General features: G+C 59.5%; 4 protein-coding genes across 4 annotated transcripts; 2 read left to right on the forward strand and 2 right to left on the reverse strand.

Annotated features, from left to right (window-relative positions):
• Positions 1-696: 696 nt before the first annotated feature.
• A1Q1_06883 (uncharacterized protein) lies at positions 697-1534 on the reverse strand (the record flags this gene model as incomplete). The annotated part of the gene is made up of 2 exons (XM_014327132.1): positions 697-1333; positions 1374-1534. The coding sequence occupies 2 exons, from the start codon at positions 1532-1534 to the stop codon at positions 697-699; spliced, it is 798 nt and encodes a 265-aa protein (XP_014182607.1).
• Positions 1535-2108: 574 nt separating this feature from the next.
• A1Q1_06884 (putative atpase) lies at positions 2109-4286 on the forward strand (the record flags this gene model as incomplete). The annotated part of the gene is made up of 3 exons (XM_014327133.1): positions 2109-2411; positions 2481-2673; positions 2731-4286. 3 exons carry the CDS (start codon positions 2109-2111, stop codon positions 4284-4286), a joined length of 2052 nt encoding a protein of 683 aa, XP_014182608.1.
• Positions 4287-4395: 109 nt separating this feature from the next.
• A1Q1_06885 (uncharacterized protein) lies at positions 4396-5392 on the reverse strand (the record flags this gene model as incomplete). Its single annotated transcript, XM_014327134.1, has 4 exons — positions 4396-4911; positions 4989-5126; positions 5171-5220; positions 5275-5392. The coding sequence occupies 4 exons, from the start codon at positions 5390-5392 to the stop codon at positions 4396-4398; spliced, it is 822 nt and encodes a 273-aa protein (XP_014182609.1).
• A 606-nt stretch (positions 5393-5998) lies between these two features.
• On the forward strand, positions 5999-17159 carry A1Q1_06886 (histone acetyltransferase; the record flags this gene model as incomplete). Its single annotated transcript, XM_014327135.1, has 3 exons — positions 5999-6673; positions 6711-13331; positions 13395-17159. The coding sequence occupies 3 exons, from the start codon at positions 5999-6001 to the stop codon at positions 17157-17159; spliced, it is 11061 nt and encodes a 3686-aa protein (XP_014182610.1).
• Positions 17160-17479: the final 320 nt, after the last annotated feature.

Genomic DNA, 17479 nt, shown 5'->3' on the forward strand with positions numbered 1-17479 from the left:
CGGGAGATCTGTCCCCGTATCGCTGCCTATACATCACGATATATATATTGATCTATGCTGTAGACTGAGAAGGTATGCAGTGAACAGCAGAAGTGCATGCAAGGAGTGAAGCAGGAGGTTCCCCATTTCTGGCGTTTACAGGTGTTTACGGGAAGGACAACGATGCTCCTTGCACAACTTCCATGTGTTGTTTCGGGATGCTCAGTGCCCTGAGAGGTTTGGTCGTAGTCGTTCCGACTCCTCCTTTGAAGAGATGAGATCTCGTGAGGTGGGCAGTGAGACTTGGAGGTGACGAAGCGCGGCAGGTCATGCGCCCCGCCACACACTGCCGCCTTGCGACGGCGCCTTCAGTTTTCCCATGGCAACAGGTCATGTCCGTCAGTGCCCAGCAGCAAGAAGGTGCTCTTCCAAGGGTTAGATTGCCCATAAAGAAGCTGAATTGCTTCTGCATGTTGTCTGCTGTTCTGCCGCGCATGGGAGACGATCTGGTGGACAAGGAGTTGCCACTGGTGAACATGGCAACCTCTGTTTCGGCCAGATTCTCGTAGTGTCCACGGAGTGCATTCTTATAAACTACGGAAAAGTTGAATACATGAATAACCGCTTACAACCTCCTCATATCATCGATGGACCACGCCACTCAGCGCCAGAAATCGAACATTGGGAACGGGGGGACCTTGGTAGATTTTGTGCTTTTCAGCAAATGACGCAGCATTGAAGGAGGTGGTGGTTGCCCTTCTCCCTGGGAGCGCGGAAATAGAAGTTGCTCTTCTCAGTAGACACGCTCCCCGTGGCAGAGGCAGGGTGCGCGTTCTGAACCTGGTCCTTTGGGTGACTTTGGAAGAAGGAAGGGGTCCTCTTAGGGCGACCCAAAGCCTCGTACGCGCTGTAGGGGCCGGGGTTAATGATTTCGCGGTCCATCGGGTGTTTATCGGTGAGAACCGCAAGCTCGGGAGCAATGATGGACGAGGAATCGGCCTCGTCGTTCTCAACCGATGTGGAAGGTCGGACGTAGTCGTACGCGGGGATGCGCAGCTTGTACCCAACAGACTGCTGGTAACGCTGGGCCGCAGTGAGAGGACCATTCACCACGAAGGAGATTGGAGTGGCGACGCGCTCCGGCTCGGCAGGAAGACTAAGAGGGTCGATCTCACGCGGCTGGTTGGCACTCATGATCTCCTCGGCGTGCTTCTTCGCCAGCTCGAGGCAGTAGTTGCAACGGGCATGGTGGGCCGGGTCGGAGGCGCAGCGTGGGAGGAACCCGACGCTCTGCTGGGAGCACACGGATTTGCCCGCAGACTTGATGGAGTCACACAGAGACTTGATGGATGCGCTGATGGTCAGTCCTCCTAAGCCTCTGATAGAGAACTCACCCCGCGTCGATGACCTGGAGAACCTCAGGATTCTGGAGAGAAATGAGGGAGGTGGCGATGCTCCGCGTGCTGGGACCAGCCTCGGCAGAGACTTCAGCAGGGACGGGGGTCGCCATGTCGTCGAGGGAGTTGGTGATAATGACCTGGGGGATGTCGCTCATTTTGATGAAGATAAGTTTTGACGGAGAAGAGAAAGAGCGAAAGATCTGTCTACGTGTGCAGGACATTTTTCTGTCCCGGCGTGAGGCTGGTCCACACACCACGTCTGAGCTGTTAACGCCGAGAACGGCAAGACCGGACACACACAAGATACGCACCTGACAGGATGGAATTCCCAAGAACGCACATCAAGGCGCGTCCTCGCTCTCACAGCGCACCTCAGGCAGACGACCAGAACTGCTCACGGTACCCACGCGTCATCTGTGTGGGCGCGAGTGCGCACACCCACCTGTCCCGATTTCTCGATCTCGAGTGTTGTCCAAGGTTCAGGTGTTGGCCCTCAGACAGCACTCACACCCTTTTTTTATTGCTACAGCCCAATGCACCAGCTGCGCACCCATTGCGCTCCCCCAAGCATGAGGATGCAGCTGCAGCAATCCGGATGGTGGTGATGGACAACCACGGTGAGTGCCACACCTTCGAATTTGGTTCCGCTCGTTCTGTGCCCGGCGTTCATGACGTCGGAGAAGCTCGGCTTGTTGCCGCCGGCGTCTGTTCACCTCACGATCTGCGACCATGATACGACGAGTTCGCCCTTTGCTGCACGCTCGATCGGCTCGACCAGTGCCAAGTCTGTCTTTGAGGCAGGCAGGTGGCTCGCGGACAACTGCGCCACTCGCCCTTCACACACCACTATGTCTCATGTCAACTGAGGCGGGGCCCTCAACACCCGCTGCGCATGATGCTGAAAGACCGACAGAGCCGACAAGGGGCGAAAGCGACGGCAAGCAAAGGACCGACTTGCTCGAGTCCTACAGGGAGCTCGTCAGCTCCGGACGACTGAAGTGGGACGACGAGCAAGTCCGGGTTGTCATGAAGGTGAGTCGCAAGTGGAGGTCCAATTTCGAGAAGGCGTATTGCTGACCTCAGCTGCGACATCTGATCAAGGATCTGGAGGAGTACGAGCCGCCAATGGAGCTACTTGCCAAACTTGGGCCAACACCTCCCCGCCGTCCGAAGCGAAGCTGGTGGCACGGTCGTGGAGACCATGCCGAATTCGGTGCGACGGAGAAGGAGCGAGCGCTCGTCCGCGTCATGACTGGCGAGGAAGAAATCGCCGCCCTGACTACCCCGAAGGTGAGTTGAGCTGGGTTCGCTGACAACTGACAACAGGGAATCATGCTCACCGGACCTCCAGGAACGGGCAAGTCTCTGCTACTCTCGCTCGCGTTCGACGCTATCCCGACACCGTACAAGAAGCGTCACCACTACCACGCCTTCACTCTGTGGCTATATCAGCGCGTCTTTGCCGAAATCGAGGCGTACAAGAACTCAGCGCCTGTGGCGCGGCACGAGTCGAATATGAACAAAGCGGGTGCGAAGGGGTGGCGGTCCGTCTTCGCTTCGGGGCGATGGAAGGAAGGCGCGGACGTCGACCTGTCCGATCAATATCCGCAGCTCGACGACCCTAGGGACACGATACCCTTCCGGATTGCAAAGGAGATGATTCTCGCCTACCACATCCTATACTTTGATGAGCTGCAGCTGGTCGACGCTTCTTCCGCTACCCTGCTCAAGGACGTGCTGGGGTGGTACTGGCGGCTCGGCGGCGTCATCCTGTTCTGCTCGAACCGCCTCCCGGAGGATCTGTACATGAACGGTGTGCAGAGGGAGCGCATGGCAGGATTCCTCGATGGACTGAGGGCGAGGAGTGAGCTCGTCGAACTGGACGGCGGACGGGACTGGCGCCAAGCCGGCGGGGGCGAAGAGCGCTGGCTTGGCCTCGACGACCAGAAGTTCGATGACTGGTGGGCCAAGGAAGGCGAAGGATCAGGCGAGCCCAAGACATTGGGTGTCTATGGCCGCCGTGTCGAGGTGCCTGCCGCGAAGGGGAGCGCGTGCAAGTTCACCTTCGGGGAGTTGTGCGAGACGCCCCTGGGACCGGCGGACTACATTACCCTTTCATCAACGTTCCGGACATTCTACCTCGACGAGGTGCCGGTCCTGCTCCTGAAGAGCAAGAACGAGGCGCGTCGTCTTATCTCCCTCATTGACGCACTGTACGAGGCTCGATGCAAGGTCGTGATCCGCGCCGCGGCGGACCCGGAGCACCTCTTCTTCCCCGACGCCGTGGACCCATCGTTGGACCCGGACATGTTCGATCCGATCGCTGCCGAGTCGCTGTCCGAGGCGCTCGACGCTCAGCCTCTCGCCAACGTGAGCATCTACAACCCGCGCACACGAGCCGAGCAGGAGCGGGACCAGATGTCGGATCGCGGTACGGCGTTTGCAGTTTCGAACATCTTCACAGGAGAGGACGAGCGTTTCGCTTACAAGCGAGCCGTGAGCCGGCTCATCGAGATGAGCCGTTCTGAGGCGTACCAGAAGGAGGCGTGGCTTCCCCTCGACGAGAGGGCCTGGGAAGCTTTCGGCGCTGAGACCACCGCTGCTGTCCGTGAACCGAGAAGGGGCATCTTTGCCGATCCCATGCAGCGCTCGTACGGCGGGAAAGGCATGGGTCCCATCGCGCGCAGCCGAATGCACAACGACGTGCTCGACTCTATGGCCGCCGAGAGCGGCGCCAAAGCGCCGGGCATGCAGGAGGAGCCGATCCCTCCGAGTCCGAGGGAGGGTGCTCCGCGCATCAAAGAGGTCCACGCATGGGGCGTCGAAGATCGATGGGGCCCCAAGGCTGGTGACTGGGGCAAAGGGGCGAGTGTGTACGATACTGGCTACAAGAAGAAGGGCGAGTGAGTTGTATAGAAATCTTAGATACCTAGAAGTGCATTATGAGAACTGTTACAAATCTATCGTCTTACTGCTCTTCCCTACGCCCCGCTGCTCGCTGTCGATTGACCGTCGCCTACTTCGCAACCTGCGCCTCGCCGAGCGCCTGCCTCCTGAGCCTGAGGCTCCTGCCCTCGGGCTTGAGAATCATCTGTGCCGCGAGCGCGTCCAGCTTCCTGAGCGTATCCGGCTTGGTGATGTCCTTGTCGGGCACGCTGGTCTCCATCTTCGGGTTGGCGAGGAGGCGCTCAGCGCACTGCTTGACGCCCCACCATGCGCGAGTGTTCTGCGGGATCGTGTTGCCCTCCGGCGCCGTCGCCATCTCGATCGCGCGAAGGAAGTACTTCAGCGCCAACTGCAGGTCGCCGGACGTGTACGCCGTCTCGCCCGCTCGCTCGACCGCCTGCGCGTCCCACGTCTGCAGCAGCATCAGTTGACCGAGGGCGGTCATGCTCTGCGCATACGCTCCATCGTCTGCGTACAGGTCCGCGAGCAGGGACCATCCTTCCGGGTCGGTGTGGAAGGTGTCGAGGTAGCGCACAAGTGGAGGGATGGGGTTAGGCGAGATCGCAATCAGGCGGCGGTGTGCGGACTGGTCAAGTTAGCTTGGAACATGATGTGATAGCCGCCGCCAGCTCAAGGAAGGCACCAACTCCGGTGTGAACTCACAACGTTGCACTGGTCCTCCTTCAGCAGCCTCTCGTAGATCTGCCGCGCCTTCTCCACCTCGCCGTGCGCCTCCAGCCTCAGTCCGAGGAGAATGTCGACTCGCGGCGACTTGCGGAACTTAGCCTCGAGGAGGCGGATCTGTTCCTGCGGACGTCAGCTAAGCCTGTCTCCGGAGAGCTCACAGTCGCCACTCCAATCTGACCCATGTCAATGGCCGCCACGGCGAGCTGCTCTCGGACAGCCCACTGGTCTGCTCGTTAGCTTTAGAGAGACGCTGGCAGCTCACCAGAGTCTGACAAGCGACCGGACGCCAGGACACGGGGAGCGATGTCGAGCACCTCGGCGGAACGCCTCGCACCAAGGGTTCGCCAACGGGCAAGCTGGTCGACGTCGGCTTGAGACATGGTCGTGGTGATTGAGGACGCAGCTGTGTCGACCAGCTGTCGAAAGTGAGTTGGTCGTTGCTGGATGACGCGCGACCGATGGTTGCCCGGGTCACGTGCACATTCAGGAACTCCATGTGTACTCAGCATGGGAGCCATGCGAGTACCCTTGAGGGGCGCAGACGTTGCTGACGGTCATATCTTCCCCAACATCTACATTTGCTTCCTATGCATTGTGCTCACTGCTTCAAAACGCGCAAGCACGGTCGTCAATGTACGAAGCGCAACGCGTCACTCAATGTCTGTTGTAATGCAGAAGAAGTGATTGATGAAGGAGCGGCGGGATCAAACCCACGCGGCTCGGCGTTTCAAGGTGCCAGACAGGGCTCTGATTTCTCGAGTGGACCTGTTTCTCGCCATGTTGAGCCCCCCGTTCGAGTGTTGAAACACATCCTGATATCCCAACATCCACCACCGACCACATTTCCTCATCCAATCCACAGTCTCTTTTCGACCCTTTCTCTTGCGTCCCATCCTCTACTCAGCGATACCGACCCCCTCTCGACGCTAGATCGACCCGTCGAGCCCCGGTGAACACCTAGCGCCCAGCGGGTGTCACCACACATCATGTCAGCGCCGGCACCTCCGGCCGCCAACCGGCCCGGCGGCAGGCCCCGTAAGGCTTCGACCGCGACCGCGCCGGGCGGCACGCCGGCAGCAGAGACACCAACACCGTCCTCATCAGCCCCTGCCGGCCATGCTCCGACAGCTGTGACGACCTCCGTCACCACGACCGGACCGATGACCGTCGCCGAATGCGAGGCGCTCGCTGCCCAGCTCACCGACCCTGCCACACCGTTGCGGCGCCGCATCGAGATCGCGTCCGAGCTTCGTGACTCAGCAGAGTCAAACAGAGAGTACACCTTCTACGACAAGTACCTTGCTGTCTTCATCCCCGCGCTCGTTCAGATCCTCGGGGAAGAGAAGAACATCGTCTTCGTCAAGGACAACTCAGAACAGCGCTTCCGTCACACCCTTCTCGCGTACCTGCAACGACTGCCGCATTCCGAGCCCTTCCGACAGTACGAGGCCAAGGTTCTCGAGCTAATGATCAAGCTCCTCAAGGTGGAAAATGAGGACAATGCCCTTCTGTGCATTAAGATCATGATCGACGGATTCCGATCGCACAAGGACCAGGCTGAGCCGTTCGTCGAGCCGTTCCTTGAACTTGTGAAGCAGATGTACGCCAATTTGAAGGGAGTAGTGGAGAAGGAGTTTGGCACGACTGGTGGTGGCAAACCTGTGAGCTCCTTCGGCGTGATTCAGCTAACATGAACAGGTCAGCAATGACGGCACCCCGACACCTTCCGCTCCCTCTTCCTCTTCGCACACCCATCTCTCGCATGCCCTCCACTCGCCCAAGGTTCTTACCGAGTGCCCGATTGCTGTCGTCCTCATCTTCCAGACGTACAAGTCGGTCATGGGCCCGGCGATGCTCGACCTCTCGCCCCTTGTTATGGAAAGCATTAAGATTCAGCCGGAACCTCAACGCGTCGCGCACGCCGAGGCAAAGGAGCGAGGCGAGATCTTCGTCGGAGTGGCGCCAGGGATCACGAACCGTGACATGTACACTGAGCTCATCAAGACGCAGGTCAAGACGATGGCCTTCCTCGCCTACGTTCTTCGTGGCAGCTCGCAGGCGAATGTCAAGGACTACCTGGAGGTCTTCCCAGAGGCGTGCATTCGGCTGTTGCGCGACTGCCCACCGGAGGACGTCAGCACGCGCAAGGAATTGCTCGTTGCCACCCGCCACATCCTGACGGCCGACTCGCGATCATCATTCATTCCTTACATCGACACGCTGTTGGAGGAGCGCGTACTCGTTGGAACCGGAGTGTCAAGTCGCGAGGCGCTCCGACCGCTCGCGTCCTCCGTCGTCGCCGACCTCATCCACCACGTCCGCAACGAGCTTCCGATTGCCCAGCTCAACCGTGTGGTTTACGTTTTCTCTTGCAACCTCAACGATGCGACGTTCTCGAGCTCAATCCAGACGATGTGCGCCAAGCTCCTCAACACGATTGTCGATTCCATCGCGAGCAAGGGCGACGCTGAGCAGTCCGCGCGACTTATGAAGTCGATGTTCATCTCATCGCTGGAGAAGCTCTCGGCCATGACCGAGGCCTACGACAAGCTGAAGGCACTGTCCCAGAGAGACAAAGGTAAGGGCAAGGCCAAGGAGGAAACTGCTGCCATCACCAGCGGCGAGGACGTCACGATGACGGACGAGACGACGGATGCCAATGCCGACCGGATGGCGCATGGCTGGCGGGAGATCGAGCAGGCCATGCCCGTGCACCAGGTGGCTTACGCGAACGAGTCCCTCGAGACCTTCTGCCGTGAGGCGCGGTATCTGTTCAAGACGCTGCTGCACACTTTCCGCACTCTCCTGTCGTACACGCGGCAAGGCGAGAACCCGGTACCTCCTCCGGACGGAGAGCTGCTGTCGCGCTTCTTCGAGAACGCTATCCGCTGCATCGCCATTTTTGACAACAATCGTGATCCTCGGGAACCGAAAGAGGCGATCGAACTTCTTTCACAGATCCTTCTGCTGTTCGACCCTCACTCCTTCCGTGAAGTCTGGTCGACGCACATGGACTTCTTTGTCGAGCACGCTCTCACAAACCCGCATGTGTTCTCCGTCCTGCAGATCCTGATCACGCACGAGTCGGTTTCCCATCAACTTGTGGCGATCACGCTGAAGCATCTTATGAGCCACCTCGATGAGATCGGCAGCTACTCGCCCAAGAAGGCACAGCTGAACCTCCGCCTGTTCAAGATCTCGTTCTTAGCCATCAACACGTACATCAACGCGAACGAGGTCGTGCTTGTGCCTCACCTGCAGAAGCTCATCATGCGGTCTTTCGCCCTGGCTCCCAAGGCTGACGAGCCGACGGTCTACTATCAGATTCTGCGAGCGCTCTTCCGTTCGATCGGAGGAGGCAGATTCGACGCTTTATACAAGGAGGTACTGCCTATCCTGCAGGAGATGCTCGACAACCTGTCGTATCTTCTGCAGCACGCGACTGACCCGGTCCAGCGCGACCTCTTCGTTGAGCTCACTCTCACCGTCCCCGTCCGCCTGACGAACCTGCTTCCTCATCTCAGCTACCTCATGAAGCCGCTCGTCCACGCTCTGCAGGCTGGTCCGGAACTCATAAGTCAAGGTCTGCGTACGCTGGAGTTATGTATCGACAACCTCACGGCCGACTTCCTCGACCCCACCATGACTCCCGTCTTCCGCGAACTCATGGGAGCCCTTCACAAGCTTCTGAAGCCGATCCCCGCGAACCGCCAACACTCGCACTCGGCCGTCAAGATTCTCGGCAAGCTTGGAGGCCGCAACCGTCGATTCTCGGACGTGGAAAACCTTCTTGAGTACAAGAAGTGCGCCGACGACCTTACCGCGCCGATCTCATTCGAGGGCAAGTCGTCGCGCTTCGAGCTTGAGCCGCTCGTCAATGCGGCTGACCAGGTTCTGGACCAGAGGATTGAGGTCTGCCAGGGTGACAGTCTCGAGGTTCTCAAGCTCACCGCCATGGAGATGCTCCACGAGAGCCGCAAGGATACTGAGGCGACGCCGGTCTTCGCCAAGACTGTCAGCGCCCTGTTCCGTGCCTGCGCGCTTCCCGCTCCCCACGGAGAGGCGACGCTCGCTTTCGTGCGCGATTACTGCAAGCGTGTCTTCACCGCCGAGCTCAAGCGCACCGAGGAGGACAACGACAAGCTTTTGCCGGATCTGCAGACTCGCCACCGTCCGTTCCCTCTGACTCTCGCGCTCACCGACGCGATCGTCAAAACTCTGGCCAACGCCCACGGAGACCAGCGTGATCAGATTGCTGATGTGCTCAACGACATCATTGCCGACTTCAAGGTGTTGGCCACGTCGCCCGAGTTCACTGGCAGCAAGGAGGCGGTTCGTAACATTGACCGTTTCGTCTTGTCCTTCGTTCGCCGCTTCACGAACCTTTGTCAGGACGAGGACTGGAACCACAAGATGGCCGGCGTGACCGCCATGAATGTGTTTGTTCGCAAGGCTGAGCTCAGCCGCAAGTACATCATCGAGCTTGAGCTCGAGTTCGTCCGTGTCCTCATGTTCGCTCTCCGCGATGCTCCCAAGGATCCGCCGAACTCGGTCAATGGCATTGTTGATCTCATCCAGTACCTGATCAAGACCTGCCAGTCACAGGAGGACGGCAAGGCGCGCCTCAGTCGTCTTATCGAGATCATTGTGCGCGAGCTCAACAGCCAGAGCCGTCTTGCTCGCGAGGCCGCACAGTCGTGCCTCAAGCTGCTGTCCGAAACTATCGACCAGCCGATCTCCAATGTCATCGGGAACGTTACCCGCACCGTCCTACTCGAGACGAATGCCGGCCCAATTTTCTCCAAGCCTCTGCGTGCGCTGTCGTCGTTCGCGATGCAGGTTGGCAACATCGATTGTGTCACCTACCTACTTGACTTGCGTCCCTCGGTGCCCGAGATCAACGACGAGTTTGTCCGTCTTGTTCAAGAGGTACTCGCGCTTGCGGATGTGGATGATGCGAGCCTCATCCCGAACAAGCGCGGCGAGCCCCCGTCGCACAAGCAGAGTTTCTGGCTCAAGTCGCTCCGCATTGCGTGCCTTCGCATGCTTCGATCCACTATGAACTGCCAGGAGTTCACAGAGAGGCAGAACCTCGCTCCCATCCGCCAGCGCATCATCACCGTCTACTTCAAGCATGTCTACTCTCCTCATCCCGAGATCGTCGACGTCGCCCACGACGGTCTTCGCGACGTCATCCAGCACCAGAGCAAGTTACAGAAGGAGGTTCTCCAATCTGGTTTACGCCCGATCTTAGTCAACCTCGCCGACGCCAAGCGTCTCAGCGTTCCTGGTCTCGAAGGCTTAGCCCGTTTCCTTGAGCTCCTGACCAACTACTTTAAGGTCGAGATCGGTGTCAAGCTCCTGGACCACTTCGACACGCTGGCGGACGCGAACATGCTCCAGAAGGCTGCCAGTGGACCGCTGGACGACAACCCGGACATTTCGCGCATGACTCGTCTCGTCAACATCTTCCGTCTTCTCCCTGCGACTGCCGTGCAATACCTTAAGCAGCTCACCACTCAGGTTGTGGAGGTCGAATCGCAGCTGCACCAGTCTGCTCCTGGTCCGTTCACCGAGAACATCGCGAAGTACCTCGACAGGTACCACACAGAGGGTGCCCAGAACCTGCTCGACAACATCCGCAACCCTCGTGTGGTCTGGACCTATCGCAACATCATTTCGTCCGGCAAGGCTCCTCAGCTTGTCAATGAGCTGTCCAACCGCGCGGGTGCCATCACGGAGGTCTGCTTTGCAAACCTTGAGCAGTTTGACCTCGTCCTGCCTGGTCTCTACATCATTCGCGAGCTCTCACGCACTTCGCCGTCGTGGCTGTCTGATCACGAGCCGGTGCTCGAAGCCGTGGTTGGTGTCTGGCGCTCCATCGTCCAGCGCTCGCGTGATCCCAAGAGTGACATGTCCAACGTCCACTATCAGACCATGCCCAGCCTGATCCTGGAGATGTTCATGTCTACTCTTGAGCACAAGGACCACACTGCCCTGCTCTTCCACGTTGTCGAGGCGTACGAGATTCGCTCCTCGTTCGACCGCACCAACGTCGCGTTCTTCCTGTACCAGCGCGTCGCCCTTCAGGAGTCTGTGGAGTACCGCCGCGAGGTCATCGAGTACTTCATGAACTTGTACGAAGAGGAGTCGGTCGTCACCTGGGCTTTCAAGACGAACGCTCTCCGTCTCATCGTGAACCCGACCTTGCGTCTTTACTTCGCCGACGAGAAGAACGATGGCTCTCTCATCAGCCCCGCCCTCATCCAGAGAATCGCTGAGCGCATGTGGCGGCCCCTGTCTGCTACCCCCGTCGCCAAGCAGCGTGAGGACACACTTCTTATCGAGATTTTTGCCCTCACGACGCTCCTCGTCAAGCATGCGGGCTCCAAGGTCATTGACACCCGCAAGGAGGTGTTCAAGCTTGCCTGGATGGGCATTAACCTGCTCGAGCCGACTGTTAAGCTGATGGCGTATGTGCTGACGGCGTGCTTCATGGCGACCTACGACACTCCTGTCAAGTTCGTTCGCTTGACATGGACTGGACTTTTGCGCTTGAAGGAGAACGAGTCCAAGGCCCTCTTCCGTCAGGCCATTGACACTCTCGCCGGCTGCCTGATGGTCCGCGACCCTCCCACCCCCGGTACCATCCCCGACTGGGCTCAGAAGGTCAAGACTGTGCTCGTCGAGGAGGGACACGCGACCAGCACTCTCGTTGTCGTCTGCGAGCTGCTCGTCAACCACCCAGACCTTTTCTACGACTACCGCGACCTCTACGTTCCTCACATCGCGATGTCGCTCCAGAAGCTTGGCTTCGTTCAGGCTGCCACTGCGGAGATGAAAAAGCTCACGGTCGATGTCATCGAGCTCATCTTCCGCTGGGAGCGCAAGCGCATGGCTCTCAAGGACGAGGCTGCCAAGGCGGACGAGTCGATGGATGTCGACGACCGCGACGTCAACTCGCCCAACAAGCGCCAGCGTATCGATCGCGCCGGTACCGCCGTCTCCACCCACAGCAGCAGCGGTGGTTGGGTTACCCCGGCTGCTACGCGCGAGCTTATCACCGCCCACCTGCTCCGGATCGTTGCCTCTTCTCCCGAGCCGGTCACCCGCGGTGGTCTCAGCAAGCGTGCCCTTGACCTCTTCAAGGAGATTCTCGGCCCCAACGGATTACCGAATGTCACCGTCAAGCTCCACTTCTTCAACCGTACTATGGCTCAAGATATCACTGAGAGCACCATCGGTACCGTGGCCAACTCGACCGAGGTCATTGCCGCCGTCGCCGAGGTCCGCGACCAGGCATGGATCCGCAGCAAGCTGGAAACCTTCCGCAAGCTGCTTGAGAAGGTTTGGGTCTTTGACGACAACAACATGCACGAGGTCATTCGTCCCCTCACCGAACGCATGTTCGCCGAGCTCCCCGAAGAGGAGATTCCGGACAGCGACGATGACGCTCAAAAGCTGCTCAAGTGGCTCACGACGACCGTCAACAACAACCTCGCTGCCAGCTTGCGCTCCACTAGCGAACTGCCCGGAACTTTGTTCCTGCTCAAGTCGTGGCTGAAGGCGCAGCCCAAGCTTCTCCACAATGAGACTATTGCGTCGGGCCTGCTCCGCGTCCTCAGCAACCTCGTCAAGGTCCACACAGCTGCCAATGGACCCGACCCCTCGTACCGCCTCATCATCAGCATCCTCGACATGCTTCGAGACCGTGTGGCTGATCTTAAGGAGCATCGGCGCTACCTGGTTAGCATCCTCGGCGCGCTGGTCGATAAGTCTCAGAACCTCGCGCTTTGCCGCTACCTCCTCGACATGGTACGCCAGTGGGTCGTCAAGGATGTCGATGGACCGATCGTCGTCAAGGACAAGGCGATGCTGCTTCTGCGCATGCACGCTTTCGAGACCCGTGACGACGCACTCTGGAAGTCGTACCTCGACCTCATCTATGAGATCTATGGTCTTGAGACTTTAGCCGGCACCGACCTCACGCACCGTCTCGAGGCGTCTTTCCTGCTTGGAACTCGCTCCAAGGACCCTGCTCAGCGCTCAAAGTTCCTCGACAAGCTTGAGAAGACCCTTCCTCCTCAGCTTGATGCCCGTCTCGAGTACCTGTACTCGCTCCAGAACTGGGAGACGCTGGCGGACAGCTATTGGATGCCGCAGATGCTTAGCCTTCTCCTTGGTAGCGCCGAGCGTCGCGACGAGGTGTTCAGCTCTGCTCTGAGCGTCATTTCGGAGGACGACAAGCTGGCCACCAAGAACTGGCGCCAGGGCGAGCTCGTCCAGTACGTTCGCAACTTGGTCCACCAGGACCCCATGGTGTGCCACCGCTTGTGGGTGTCAATCTTCCCCAAGGTCTGGGCTTCGCTGTCGCGCTCGCAGCAGACTGCCTTCACGCCTTACATCGCCAAGCTGCTCTGCAAGGAGTATCACCACAAGCAGATTGACCTCAAGCCGAACGTCATACAGACCCACCTCGAGGCTCTGGTGTACTGCCGGCCGCCGGTTACCGTCCCTCCTCTGCTCATCAAGTTCCTCGCCAAGACGTACAACGCATGGTACGCTGGATTCGAGATTCTTGGTCTCCTTTCCGACACGTACCGTGGCACGGATAACCTGCGAGAGAGCTGCGCCGGTGCTCTGAGCGAGCTGTATGCCGAACTCAACGAGGACGACATGTTCTACGGCAACGCCCGCTGCCGCTACGTCTACCCCGAGACTGCTGCTGCACTCACCCTTGAGCAGAACGGTCGCTGGCCGCAGACTATGGAGCTTTACGAGCAGACCATGATCAAGGCTCGCCATGCCGCGCTTCCGTTTACCGAGGACGAGTTCTGTCTGTGGGAGGACCACTGGATTCTCGCCGCCCAGAAGCTCCAAAACTGGGAGTCGCTCACTGAGCTTGCTCGTGCCGACCAGAACCCGGATCTGCTTCTCGAGTGTGCCTGGAGGCTGTCCGACTGGGGCTCTGCCGATCGGGAGATGATCGAAAACTCGCTCAAGAGTGTCGCCGGTGTCCCCACTCCCCGCCGCAAGGTCTTCGAGGCGTTCACTGCCCTTATCAAGGCGCATGGAAGCCGCGAGCCGCCCAACGACTTCCTCCGCATCGTCGACGAGGCCCAGCAAGTCGCTATCCGCAAGTGGATCAGCCTTCCGTCGTCCATCACGGGAGCCCACCTTCCCCTTCTCCAGATGTTCCAGCAGGTTGTCGAGCTTGGCGAGGCTGCGCAGGTCTTCGACTCGCTCCAGATGACTACTGCTCAGACTCTGGAAGCTCGCGCAAACACCGAGCTCAAGAGCATCTTCCAGACCTGGCGTGACCGTCTCCCCAACTTCTGGGACGACATCAGCGTCTGGTCCGACCTCCTTGCTTGGCGTCAGCACGTGTTCCAGGCTGTCACTCGTGTCTACATGCCTATGATCACGCCGGCCGAAGGGGTCACCCACGGCTACCGCGGATACCACGAGACCGCCTGGATGATCAACCGCTTCGGTGAGGTCGCTCGTCGCCATGGTCTTCTCGACGTGTGCAGCACCGCTCTGAATAAGATCTACATGCTGCCCAATATCGAGATCTCCGAGGCGTTCCTCAAGCTCCGTGAGCAGGCGCTCTGTTACTTCCAGAAGCCGGAGAAGTTCAATGAGGGTCTCGACAACATCAGCACGACCAACCTCATGTACTTTGCCCAGCCGCAGAAGGCGGAGTTCCTCACGCTCAAGGGCATGTTTATCTCTCGCCTGGGTCAGGACTCGGACGCCAATGACGAGTTCGCCCACGCCGTGCAGATGGACTACAACCTGCCCAAGGCTTGGGCCGAGTGGGGCAAGTTCAACGAGAAGATGTATCGCCAGCAGCCCGAGGCGCCGCCTCCTGGCAGCAAGCCGCAGCCCGGGCCTGGAGAGAAGCCGATGACGGACGCCGAGTGGGCCGAGTCCTGGGCTCAGGACCGCGCGCTCCGTGCTTCGTCAGCGGTCTCTTGTTACATGCAGGCTGCTGGTCTGTACAACAGCCACAAGTCGCGCGCGCTTCTCCTCCGCGTGCTCTGGCTGCTCGGCCTCGACGACTCGCGCAACACGATCGCCAAGGCATTCGAGGCGTACAAGGGCGACCTTGTCATCTGGTACTGGATTACCCTCATCCCGCAGCTGCTGCTGTCGCTGTCGCACCGTGAGGCGCAGATTGCTCGCCACATCCTCATGCACATCGCCAAGTCGTTCCCGCAGGCGCTGTTCTACAGCCTGCGCGTAACTCGTGAGGACTTTAGCAACGTCAAGAAGAGCCAGCTCGCCGCTCAGCAACGAGTCGCGGCCATGAAGCGTGCAGCCGAGGCCAAGGCTGCTGCCGCCGCTGGTCAGGCCGCCAGCAGCAGCGCGACTGCTGAGAACAGCGAGCAGAAGCCGGATGCAGCGAAGGAGGAGAAGGCAGAGGAGAAGCCTGCCACCAATGGTGCCGAGGCGAACGCGAATCAAGGAGAGAGCAAGCCCGAAGCCAACAACGCACCCGCCAATCCTGCTCAGCCCGCCAAGCCTGCCCCCCGCCAGCCGTGGGAGCTTGTCGATGAGATTATCAATCACCTCAAGACTGGCGTACCCCTGCTTGCTCTCTCGATGGAGAAGATGGTCGACCAGATCGGCTATCGAGCCAAGCCCACAAGCGAGGAGGACATTTACCGGTTCTTCAGCGCCTTGCTTAACGACGCAATGGCTCAGTGGAGCACGCGTGGTACATTCCTGAGCGAGGACCAGGAACTCGGTCCTCACACGCGTGACAACCTGAGGCGTTTCTCGTTAAACCTCCACTCCGACCTGCGCGCCGCCGTCGAGAAGGACTTTATCAACAACCAGCCCAAGATGCGCGAGTACATCAAGCGCCTGCAGTTCTGGCGTGACTTTTACGAGCGCGCCATCGACTCGCGCCCGCGCCACCAGCCGCTCGACTCGTCGGGCATCAACCTCACAGACTTCCACTACACCAAGTTCGAAGACGTCGAGGTGCCCGGCCAATACATCCAGCACATTGACCAGGCCGACGAGCTGGTTCGTATCGCCCGCTTCCACCCCCGCGTCGAGCTGTGCCGCGGCTTTGGCTTCTGCTTCCGCCGCATCACCATGATTGGCCACAACGGAACGCCCTACACGTTCAACGTGCAGATGCCCGCCGCGCGCCACTGCCGCCGCGAGGAGCGTCTCGTGCAGCTGTTCCGCATCATGAACTGCGTCCTGCGGAAGCGCAAGGAGTCGCGCCGCCGCAACCTCCAGTTCCACTTACCTACTGCGGTCGCCCTCGGCACGCAGCTGCGCCTGATCCAGAATGACTCGTCTTACGTGTCGCTGCAGGAGATCTACGACGATTATGCGTTCTCGCACGGTATGACGCACGAGGACACGATCCTTGCCTTCTGCGACCGACAGCGCCAGCTGCACGACCCCAGCATCCCGCGTACGGACCCCCGCTTCGTGCAGCTCAAGATGGAGATCATCGAGGAGATCCAGACCAAGATGCTCCCGGAGAACGTGCTCACGAACTACATGATCAAGAACATGGCCGACTCGGAGAGCCTCTGGCTCATGCGCAAGCAGTTCGCAATGCAGACGGCGGCGACGGCATTCCTCACCTACGTGTGCTGCCTGAACAACCGCGCGCCGTCTCGGTTCCACATCTCGCGCAAGACGGGCCAGATGTACATGACGGAGATGCTGCCCTCGTTCGTGCAGGGCCAGCCGCTGTTCCACAGCAGCGAAGCCGTGCCCTTCCGTCTGACGCCGAACATGCAAAACTTCATCACGCGTGTCGGCGTCGAGGGCGTCGTGTCCGCCGCCGCGACGGCGATCGCGCACTCGCTCACGCTGCCCGAGTTCGACCTCGCCTCGACCCTCCACCTGTTCATCAGGGACGAGATCCTGACGTGGCAGAACACGTACAACAAGGGCGGCGAGGCGCGCTCCGATGCCCCGCTCACGGCACACGTGTACAAGAATGTGGACCAGTTCATCAAGCGCGCCGAGCTCATGGGCCACATTGGCGAGGTCAAGGACAAGGCAGCCGGAGGGCCCGTCATCAACCACGCCATGGTCACGCTCATCTCGCAGGCGACGGCGCCGACGCTGCTCGCGGCCATGAGCGAGACCTTCATGGCCTGGTTCTAAGCTCAAAGGTGGGAGAGGGAGGAGGTGAGAGCAGGACGGAGGAGAGAAGAGAAAGAGAAGGACGGAGTAGCCTGGAGTCGTATACCGCTCCCAGCATAAGCACAGCATCTGAGGGTGCTTTTGGATATATATTCTGTATCGTTGTAATGAATAGTGAATCTAGATTGGAATCAAGTAATGTTACGTGTGCCACTGACAGTTTGCTTGCCCGCCGCTTGCGGTTCAGTCAGCCGTGCAGAACCCACCCCGCGATCCCGCGGGATCTGCGATCGGGACGATCAATCATTGCGGCTCTCATTCCCCCTATCCTTCGTCAGATT

Source organism: Trichosporon asahii (assembly GCF_000293215.1).
Source record: "Trichosporon asahii var. asahii CBS 2479 unplaced genomic scaffold scaffold00009, whole genome shotgun sequence".
Classification (NCBI taxonomy): domain Eukaryota; kingdom Fungi; phylum Basidiomycota; class Tremellomycetes; order Trichosporonales; family Trichosporonaceae; genus Trichosporon; species Trichosporon asahii.